The sequence below is a fragment of the Mauremys reevesii genome, linkage group 9 (genome assembly GCF_016161935.1).
Source record: "Mauremys reevesii isolate NIE-2019 linkage group 9, ASM1616193v1, whole genome shotgun sequence".
Classification (NCBI taxonomy): Eukaryota; Metazoa; Chordata; order Testudines; family Geoemydidae; genus Mauremys; species Mauremys reevesii.
In genome coordinates, this window is record NC_052631.1 from 31,150,791 (window position 1) to 31,162,282 (window position 11,492).

An 11,492-nucleotide genomic window follows, 5' to 3' on the forward strand; every position below is an offset into this window, starting at 1 on the left:
ACTTTAACTGCAAGATTATCTTTTCTGTCTGAAGTACAGGGCCGGCGCAACCCATTAGGCGACCTAGGTGGTCGCCTAGGGCGCTAACATTTGGGGGCGGCTGCTGCCCCGGTCGTCAGCAGTATTTCGGGGGCGGGACCGTCCGCCACCTCTGTCGGGGGCACCATTTCAGGGACGGGACCTTCCGCTGCCTAAAGTGCCAAAAAAGCTGGCGGCGCTCCTGCTGAAGTATACTGTTAAGAATGCATGGCAGTGGGTAAGAAGACAAGGAGATAATTTGAATGCATGGCTCAGATCACATTACATTGTCAAATATAAATGTTATTGCAAACTGTTACTATAAATAAAAAAAGAAAAACTGTGCATTAAAAGAACATGAACAGTGATGAGCAGGGGCGGCTCTAGCAATTTCGCTGCCCCAAGCACGGCGGCATGCCGCGGGGGGCACTCTGCCGGTTGCCGGTCCCGCGGCTCCGGTGGACCTCCCACAGACGTGCCTGCGGAGGGTCCGCTGGTCCCGCGGCTCCGGTGGAGCATCCACAGGCACGCCTGTGGGAGGGCCACCGAAGCCGCGGGACCAGCGGACCCTCCACAGGCACGCCTGTGGGAGGTCCACTGGAGCCGCCTGCCGCCCTCCCGGCAACTGGGAGAGCGCCCCCCGCGGCATGCCGCCCCAAGCACGCACTTGGCATGCTTGGGTCTGGAGCCGGCCCTGGTGATGAGTTGTAAACCCACAAAATTAAGACTATTCAGCAATAAAGCTGCCATTTTTAATGCCATCTTGGCATCCCTATTTACTCCAACACACACACACATCACTTAACATTTATACTTGAATGCATAGACACAATAGAGATTAATTAAGGCTGCACTTGCATATTTTATGACTTTGCCACCAAATATTTCCTAAAAAATGGATGCCTTATAGACAGGTTTTAGTTGTACCTCTGACAATTTATTGTGTGCAGTTATGTAACCTCACAAACCAAGTGGGCAGCTGAAATCTCTACATTTATAGTATGCATTCTGGATTGTACAAGGCGTTTTCAATTCTGTTCAGTTAATATGGCCATTAAAACAGATACATGAAGACAATGTGTATATAATAAAAAAGGTCCAATAAAGATTGGGTAAGGCAGTTGGAAGAAGACGACTATTGAAAACTTCAGGCATTTCATCCCTTGGAATCCCAAATCTAGTTTTGCAGATTGAAAACGCCAGGAAGAATCTTGAAAATATTATTTAGAATGTTTAAATATACTCAGTATCAATTTTACTCATTTACCTTTTTGTCCTATGAAAAAAAGCTTTGAAACCTACAGTTGCCCTCTGCCAGCAAAAATGTAGAAGGAATGGGACTCTTGAGAGCAATTACTGTTCAAGTAACTTTGGTAAGAACAACAAAGTTTATTTCTTTATAATTAGTGACTTGGGGCTATGTGTTTAGTCTCTGAGGAATTACAGAGAATGTAGCTGTAAATTGCCATTAGTATGCAAAGAAATGTTTTCATATCATCATACTATCTCTCTCTTCTACGTATTTATGACTCAATACATTCCTGGAGATGTTTTGAAGTAAAGACAGTGAATGTGTATCAGAAACAAACATACTTTCTCAGTCTAAACACAAATGACTACACAGAAGGTGAACTGTTGCTATATGAAAGTGTCGATTCAGGTACTGCGCTGGCATGCTATCTTGCTGGAACAGCCTGTATATATTTTATTCACGATATGTTTTCTGTACGTACTTGCATTACTCGCTATTCCATAATTCAGTTTGTAGATGTTCAAAATATTTTTTTAAATAACCTAAGGCGAAATATGGAGAAGCTGTGAAAGCCTATGAGCCATACTTTTCTTATTCAGATATAAATCACTGATGATTACCGTATATACTCGTTCATAAGCCGAATTTTTTTAGTAAAAAAGGGAAGCACCAAAGAAGGGGGTCAGCTTATGAATGGGTATAGAGAGGGAGAGGTGGGACACACCCCCTGCCCCCAACAGAGGGAGCAAGGAGAGGCAGCACAGCCAGCAGAGACAGAAGGGAAGAGGCGGGGCCAGAGTCTCTCCACTTCTGGCCACGCTGCTCTCCCCCCAGCCTCCGAAGCAGCTGCAGCCATGCCGCTCGGCCCCGCCCCCCAGAGCAAGCTGTGGCCGCGCCGCCCAGCCCACTGGAACATGCTGCAGCCATGCCACCTGGTCTGGCCTGCCAGAGCAGGCTGCGGCGGTGCTGCCCAGCCTGCCGGAGCAGCTCTAGCCAGGTCAGAGACATCCTCCCCAGCTAAGGTGGGAAGGGATGGGATGAGGAGAGTGTGGGGGTCCCAGGCTAGGGATGGGATCTTGTGGGGGGTGGTCACAGGGGTTACTCCCCTGACTCCCAGCTTCTCCCCCCCCCACAAAAAAAATTTCCCTACCAGTGGCTGTCTCAGTCTGTCAGAGTAAGCAGCTGGGGCACCAGGACACTTTGTTTACTTAGATTTACCTCCGTGCCTGCGGACGCTAGGGGTAAACAAACCATCTCGGCCCACCAGCAGCTTATCCTGATGGCCCAGGAGCCAAAGTGTGCTGACACCTGAATTATAGGGTCGGCTTATGAACGGGTTATAAAAAAAAATTCCATTTTTACTTATCCATCTGGGGTGGGGGTCGACTTATAAACAATCCATCTTATGATAGAGTATATACGGTAAATGGTGTTTTACTGTATTTGCACAGTACGATCAGTCAGTGACTTTGTTTAAGCAGCAAAGAATCCTGTGGCACCTTATAGACTAACAGACGTTTTGCAGATGAGGTTTCGTGGGTGAATACCCACTTCGTCGGCTGCAAGGCATCCAACGAAGTGGGTATTCACCCACGAAAGCTTATGCTGCAAAACGTCTGTTAGTCTATAAGGTGCCACAGGATTCTTTGCTGCTTTTACAGATCCAGACTAACATGGCTACCCCTCTGATACTTGACTTTGTTTAGTTACCTCCCGAGGTGATTCCCCCATGTTACTGTTGGAAGCCTCTTTTTAAATCTCACTCCCTTCTACTGCTATTGTTGTGGCCACCATCCTCCCTGCCAAAGAACGTTGCCCACAGTAGCCTTTCAAGCTAATCCAGTGAGCAGATTGCTAATTATCTTTCCTCTAGTACACTGGGTGCAACTTTGTGCCACTTCACCATAGCAAAACAGCCCTAAAGAAGCAGATTTGGGGGCCCTGGAAAAATCCCCTCACAGGTGGATCCTTAGATAGCATAGGACCATAACATAATGTCTTATGCCACTTCCCTTCCTGTCTGCCGGCAGAGAGAGGTGGCTGCTGGTGCAAATTAGAGAAGCCTTCAGGTTTCTCTAATTTGCCGTCAATGCAGATTGGCTCATGATCAGAGGGACCTGAAAATGGCCTTAAGCCATGGTGTTTGCTCCCTTTATTGAGCCGTTCCAACAACCTGATCACAGCCCATGATGTGGGTCAAAGGCTTTTTTGGCCATTGAGTGACACAATGCAGGGCACTTTCCTTCTATACCGTAGGGCAAGTGAACAGCTTTTAATATTTCACCCAGCTTCTGATGCCTTGAAGTTTGTTCCTCTTTAAAGTAAGAGTAAGATTACTGAAATGTTTGTATATGTGATCTAGGGTTTGAATTAATGCAGAAGTTTTTAATTTTGCTGGCTTTGACACCCTTGGAAAATAAGAGCAATTTCTTTTTTTATATGTATTGTATACCTGTAATATTTGGTAGCTGATCTTTTAGAAGTATGTTTTCTTAGTCTCCATTAATGTAATATCTATAGTGCTATTGTGATGAGACTTCCACCACATATAACTGCAAGAAGTTCTAAATTAAAATAATACATAATTTCACAAATGTTTGATCTGAACTGTTGGTTACACCAGTGTTTAAACTATTCAGTCACCATGTATTAGATAATTCAGGATCTATTTGAGCTCATTCGAAGGTGAACTGCAAAGGAGAAAAATAGTTGTACCATTTATTGTTCCTTTCATAATTATGGCCTAAAGTTTGCTTCTGCTTGTTTCTTTACATTAGGAATACTAGCTCTTGTCTCTTTCTTGCTGAGGGCTCTTCAGAGGATTAGAAAACAAGAGTTAGGATAGTGACTTTATGCAAGTTTAAATTTAAGTGGCAGTCTGTGAATTACTAAAGTCAGTGGAGTTCCATAAATATAAAAACAGTGTGAGATCAGAGTCAGGCCCTAAAATGCACCATTGCCTTTTGACACTGAAGAAAACTGCAGTTCTGCTTTCAGCCTATTGTCATGTCACTATCCCACTCCATTTCTCCAGTCCTCCAAAGAGCTCTCGAGCAAAAACAGGGATGACAAGACCTGATATTTCTATTGGGGGAGGAAGGGGAAAAATCATCCAAAAGAATGTACTAAACTTTAGAGGTTGTCTTTATGTATCTTAAAGAGTAAATAAAAAGGGCACGTTTTTCTTGCTTTGCAGTTCACCTTCTAAAGGAAAGTGTAGGTGTTTTGTGCAGCCTAGCAGTCTCAATTCAAACAGCAGGTAGGAGGTTCTTACTATAAATATACTAAAATATGTCTGAAAACAAACAGGTTTGATTTTCTGTTTTTCAGAGATCCTACATACCCACAAGTTCTGTTGACATCAATGGGATCTGTGGGCATTCAGCATCTCTGAAAAATCAGGTCAAATATTTTTTTATTGGGCATGTGAGCTTAGTGGTGCCTCTTCCTTCTCAAAAAAAAGATATGGGTGATGCAGGAGCCCAGTGTAAGACAATTAAATGAGTGTAAGAATTTCCAACTGTTTTAAAAATCAGAAAGAAAAAATAAGGGTTAATAAAGTCTGACCTCCTGTGATACACAGGAAGTCAGACTAGATGATATGGTGGTGGGTCCCTTCTTAAACTCTATGATGTTAGTTATTTTTTTTAAGTATCAAAACTTAGAACTGGATTTCCAGATTGTTGGTGTTTTCTGGAAACAGTTCAATTTTTGACAGACCTCAATATGACCACCAAAATGTACCTATAATGCATGACCCATTTGAGGCGCTGGGCTTTTTGCAATGTTGCAGCTCTCATTTTGGTGGCTGATAATGTATTTCTGTTACCTTCTTACCCTTTAGAAATAAGCAAGAGTTAAAGGGGCATCCATCAAGACTGACAGATCAAAAAATTTAACCTTCTCTAAGAATAAACATGATACTGAAAACTAATATATTCTTTCTTCTAGTAATAACAGGAACTGTTATCACAGCAGTCACACGGGGTGGCAGCTTACATGCAACAATATCAATCATAAATGTATATAAGGAAGGAAATTTAGCAATCCAGCAAGCAGGCAAGAATATGAGTGCCAAGATCATTGTTGTTTGTAAGCAGTGCCCTCTCATCAGGAGAGGTAAGTAAACAAGACAAATAACTGCTTTAGGTTTCTCTAAAACTTTGCTCACCATGGCTTCCATTTTCATAGCTCTTCTAACAATTTTAATTAGTCAGCTAATGTATCAGAATTGGTTTTTTTCTTGAAATTAATATCTAATGGTATAATGCATTTTTACAGTTGTTTTCAGAATCACTTGATCCAAATGACAGACTTCATAGATAAACATCTACTTGATTGTAAAAACCTCGGGAAAAGACTTTAAATCCGATACATATTGTAGGTGAAACAATTCTTATAGATTCATTGATGCAGTGGTTCAGTATCATTATATGATTTTAATAAAATCAACAGGAACTTGTTTTGGTGTTCCCAAATAAAGCTTAACTGGATTTCAGTTTTGGATTTCGGTATTTGGGAGCCTGTTTTCACATGCAGTTATTTAGATAGGGAAAATGCAAACAGGTGAAACCTAAGAGTACTCAATACGACAACCAAGAGCACATTTGAAAGCACGATGACCTCTCCTCCTCCATAGCTGTTCTGTACTGATTTACCTAATACCTCCCTACCTCAACTATCTTACAGGCAGTCTAATAGTAACAAACCCACTCGATATCAAGTAACATCACTACAGCTGTACCAAACAAAATTCTGTATCAAGTATGTCAACCAAGGCAAGGGTCAATAAAATGTAATCAAGTTGGCAAGTGTATCGTTATAAGAGATGCTTAGGAAAGGTTTCATAGTAACAAGAAATTGAATAAGAACAGACCTCAACCCTGCCTCCTGAGTAAGCTGTAGTAAAAAGTAACCAAAAATGGAACCAGAACAGGGAAAATCAGAATTTAACCAGAGTATAAAGCAAAACACTCAGAATGCCACTGGTATTTCCAACAAGTATCCAAAATGGCCAGCACTGAAGAAAAAATCCTAGTCAGAAATTAATTTTTGTGTTTATCTTTTGCTGCCTGGAATCTGGATATCTGGGAGATATAACAATGTCCTTGATAGAGCAAACTGATTCCCTTTAAACAGGCACAGTGGCGGATTAGCCACGGGACCATGCCCAGGGGCCCTCACCAACTGGGGGGGGCGGGGGCCCAGAAAAAGTCCACCATCAGAGGTGGAAGCCCAGAGCCCTGACCGCCGGGCAAGGGAAAGCCCCCATGCCCCAACCCCACTCCGCAGCAGCAACACTGGATGGGCAGGGAAGTCCTCCCACTGCCCTCCAATCCAATCCTCAGCAGAAGCTGTGGGATGGGGGAAGCCCCCACAGCAGCCTCCAACCCCCTCAGAAGCCACTGCATGGGGGAAGCCCAAGCACCCCACACCCATCACTGGCAGAAGCTGTGGGGCTGCAAGGGAAGCTCCCATGCCCAACCCCGTTCTCCAGCCGAAGTGCCAGGGGACAGCGGGGGAAGCCCCAGCACGTGGGTCCCTGATGCGGCCCTGGGACTGGAGGATACTTGTGACAGCTGGCTTTTAAAATCATATCTGTCAATGTATATGAGCTTATTAGACACATTTAAACTGGATGAGACACATTCTTCTCTAGGTAAGAATCAAACTAGTTGAGTTAGGACTTAAATTACATAAGGTTGTTTTCAGAGGACAGATTGCCCAACTTGTCGTTATAAACTTACTTTTTAACAGAAGGTGGGGGATGCACCTTGTATGCAATGTATGCAGCACTACCTATGTAAATAGAGCCCACAAGAGTGGAACTATTCTTTCCAAGTTATGTTTAGAAAGAGATTTGTCTTACGTCACCTTCCTTTCTGTAGGTCTAAACTACATCATCATGGGCCAGCTGGAAGAAGATGGCAGAGGTAAAGTCCTGCCCAACAACTTTATCATGAGTTTCAAGACTAAGAACCAAAAGATCCTGAACACCTTGAAAAACAAACAATGTTAAAATGTGAATCCTGTACTTGCATTCTGTCATCTCTTTGTAAGGAACAATTTTCATACAGTAAAAAAATCAGGAAGATAAAATTGACCATAACCAAAAAGATCGTCAGTTTACTGTCCCTTACATATAACCATGTAACTGGCACTGTCAATTACATAAATATATAGAGGAGAATAGATCCCTAATTTTAAACTGCAAAATTTGCAGGATAACCATCTGATCTGAAGCATACCAAATTCTGACTCCTTTGAAGCTGTTAATTTATACTTGTCTCAGAAGGATTTTTTTAGGAATGAGTTATGTGCAGATGTAAAATAAGAATAAGTGCAATATTTATAGTAATTCATTTTAACTTAGCTTTTTCTTCTAAAGTTGTTTTATTATATGGGTTCTTGCATTATTATCTATGCTTAATAAAATATTTTAAAACCTCACAATACACCAAGGAATTATCAAATTCTCCATGTATTTAGTGGGGCATGCTAAAAATAGAAAATCTCTGATCATTTACATGCTTGTGATGCTCTGGGACTGGCATAGCAAGAGTGGCACCACACTTTCTTATAGCGTTTACATTAAAGTCAATGGGAAATGGATTAGGGCTTTAAAAAGTCTGAAACTACTACCATACAATGCTTTTATCTAGTGATGTTTTATCTACATTGTTTTATTTTTCAGTATTTCACAAATAAAAGCCAAATGATATTGTTAACCTTCATTACATAGGTAAGGGCTAGGAACCAGTCCAGGCCCACTGAACTGCACCTGCAAACAGTATGCTCTCGTCTTTCATAGAATGGGAGACCAAGATTCAGAATGACACTTAGCTTAGTACTGGGGATGCAAATGGTAGTATAGCTGTCCCCATAGGCTGATGTGGAAGAAAGAAGTGCTACAAAGTAAGAGTGATTCATTTTCTGTTAGACAGTATTCCCACATCATCAACCTTTATACATAAAGGAAAGGAAATGACTGGCAGGGAGATGCTTGTGATATAACGCCAGTTACTGCTGTCAGTTCTGTCCGTTCCATCTTGTCTGATCCTCAAGTTAAAGTAGATGGAGGAATGTAGATTTCACTGAAACATAATGGAGAAACTGAACAACAGGTCTGTGGAAGCCAGACAAACTGTTTTTATTTCTGGTTCTATAACTACACAAAGCCTGAACTTTGTCACTGACAAATTGTATGTGGTAATAGAAGCTCAGGCTTCCTTGGGTGCTTAAGAAATTATCATCCTTTTCAATAAATACTGTCCAGAGGTCAGTTTATCCCTTGGATCCTCAGATTAAAAAGATGACTTTAAACATAACCAAATAAAAAGAGAGACTTCTTAAAGAGATATCAATTTGAAAATCATGTTTCTAAAATGTTTCCTTCCCCACCACTGTTTGCATTATGGTAGTGCCTAAAGATGCCAACAGAGACGGACATCCTATTATACTAGGGATTGTACAGAACCAACACAATGAATGTGAGAAAGTTCCTGCTCTGAAGAGTTAACACAGAAAAAGGGGGGAGGACAGAGATGAAATGATTTACCCAGCAGTTCAATGGTAGAGCCAGCAATAGAACCCTGGTCCCCTGACTCCTCAGCCATTGCTCTACCCACTAAACCAAACTGCCACTGCCACTTTGGGGATCTTAAAGTGACATTTATTTTCAAACCACATTTGTAATGCTCCAGTTTTACACTTAATTTTCAAATACTGGTTCATGTGTAGACTCTTTATGCATTCTGGTACTTGCATGCCTAGACAACAGCTTGGTGACACCTTTACACTCCTGCAGTGCTCTGGAAGCCATGTGTACTCTCCCCTACTTACAGGATGGGGAGAGAAGAGAACACAACTGTTCTAATCTCTGTGTTAGAGACTATGTAAATCAGTGGTGGGTAAACTACAGCCTGAGGGCTACATCCGGCCCTCCAGACGTTTTAATCCGGCCCTTGTGCTCCTGCCAGAGAGCCGGGTTCGGGGCTTGGCCCGCTCCATATGGCTCCTGGAAGCAGTGGCATGTCCCCCCTCTGGCTCCTAGACGAGGTTCCCTGCCAATGGGAGCTGTGGGGGTGGCACCTGTGGACCTGGCAGCGCACAGAGCTGCCTGACTGGCAGCCTCCATGTAGGAGCTGGAGGGGGGACATGCCACTGCTTCTGGGAGCTGCTTGAGATAAGCACCCCCCATAGTCTGCACCTGTGCCCCAACCCCCTGCCCCAGCCCTGATCCCCCTCCTGCCCTCCAAATCCCTCAGTCCCAGCCCAGAGCACCCTCCTGCATCCCAACTCCTCATCCCCAGCCCCACCCCAGAGCCTGCACCCCCAGCTGGAGCCCTTATGCCCCCTGCACCCCAACCCCAATTTTGGGATCATTCATGGCCTGCCATACAATTTCCATACCCAGATGTGGCCCTTGGGCCAAAAAGTTTGCCCACCCCTGATGTAAATATTAGATATTACTTTGTTAATCACTGTTCACCAATGTATCCCCCAGCCTCACAACAGCCACTAACACATGGGTTCCTGGCTCACTTCCACAATAGTTATTTTGGATGGCATCATCCCTGTACTGGTGGGTTGTTCTCCCCGCCCCCCCCCCCCCAAATCACCAACATAGGCAGTTTAGTTGGTTTGTTTTTTGGGGGGATGCTTTTCTATAGTAGCCAGGAGAGTCCAACAGCTTACTACAAATCTCTTCTCTCAACTCATGGCAGAGGGGGCTCCTGACCCAGCTACTATTCACATCCCCTCCTCATGAACTTCACAGCCTGAACATATCGCCTTATTCCCCAGGGCTTTTCTAGAAACAGCTTCTCTTGTCTTGCTGAGGAAGCCCTATTCTACATATATCCCTCATCCTGTTAAGGATTTTCTAAATACTAGTTTGAGATACTTTACCTGTCTCTCCCCCCTTCACCCTAAAAAAAACCCAAAACACCCCCCAACCCCACTTATATTGGAGCAAAGTACAAAATTTAAAAAAGTAACAGACTGCTCAGGGGACAGTGATTCCAAATATAAATTTAGAAATAGTAAATTTGGCATGCAGTCACTTACATCTAGTCTGTGACAGACCAAACAGGACCAAAAGAAGATAACGAGCAGATACAAACTCTGGGAACCATTTTAGCTAGAAACAGAATGAAAGTCAAAAATCTCTGTTCTTGACCCTTTGCTAGAAATTATATTGGCATTAAAAAAGTGCTTGTTAAAAAGGATAAGGGAATTTTCATGTACAGAATATAAAGGAGAAATTAGTTTGATCAAGACAAAGATAAATTTCCTATGAGACAAAATGACAACTCACTTGAAAGGAAAGAGATAAAAGAACCTGAAGTCAGAATACCTCAACAGTCTCATTAGCAGAAACATTTGCTGCTGTCATGCCTTATATAGTATTGTAGTTTGTATGAAGAAATTCCTAAATCCTATAGCCAAATTAGCACTAATCAAGTTTCTTGCTGTATTCTTTTTATGTCAGTTGAGAGCATTTGTGCTGCAGTTGAGCCATGCAGACAAGTAGATAGAATCATGTGACAAGAAAAAAATACCCAAGATTCTAAGTCAAGAGGCTGAAATAGCCACTAAATTAATTTCAGTAGAGAAAATACTCCTAATGTTGGTAACAGAAACCAAATAATCCATGGTAAAAGGTAAAGGCAGATCTACTAGACTAAAAGTCCTGTTAATACACCAGGTGAAAAAAATGTTTCCATGTGATCCCATCACTTGCATATTGAAGGTTTACATTCTAATTTCAGAAGCCATAGCATCATCTAGAAGAATGAATTACTAGACTTGCATAAGCTCTTGCCACTGAGCTGGTGAGAGTTATTTTCTCCTCAGAGAGGCACATTTCAGTCAGGTGTTTCCAGGCTTTTTAAATACAGATATTACCTAATGGACCAATAAATGTTTCTTGGATGAAGCCCAGAAAATCTGAAAACCAAGTGTCATATCCATGCTAATACCTTAACTGAAGATCCTTTCATCAACAAATCGGTTCAAGACTATGGCTTGAAAGGAGTCTGTAACATCAACTGCATTCTTGTGGCAGTATGAGAGAAACAGGTGTGATTTAACAGTAAGCTGTCAAGTAAGAAACAATCCATCAATCTCTTTCTTAAAAGCTTGAGAGACAGAAGTCTGAAGGATATGACCAGATTGAATACGCATCATAAATAATAAAGGTAATTTACTTGTCTCTACT

At 42.4% G+C, this 11,492-nt stretch overlaps 1 protein-coding gene across 2 annotated transcripts in view; it reads left to right on the forward strand.

The window, feature by feature from the left end:
- Window positions 1-8,220, forward strand: part of PCOLCE2 (procollagen C-endopeptidase enhancer 2) — a 43,417-nt gene extending 35,197 nt beyond the window's left edge. The window contains exons 7-10 of one of the 2 annotated variants that reach the window (XM_039486979.1): window positions 1,308-1,391; window positions 4,467-4,529; window positions 5,222-5,389; window positions 7,159-8,220. In XM_039486979.1, the coding sequence (XP_039342913.1) occupies window positions 1,308-1,391; window positions 4,467-4,529; window positions 5,222-5,389; window positions 7,159-7,289 (446 nt within the window). In that variant the 3' untranslated portion in view covers window positions 7,290-8,220. The remainder of the gene's footprint in view (window positions 1-1,307; window positions 1,392-4,466; window positions 4,530-5,221; window positions 5,390-7,158) is intronic. The other variant, XM_039486980.1, reaches the window with a different exon arrangement.
- The last annotated feature ends 3,272 nt before the right edge of the window (window positions 8,221-11,492 follow it).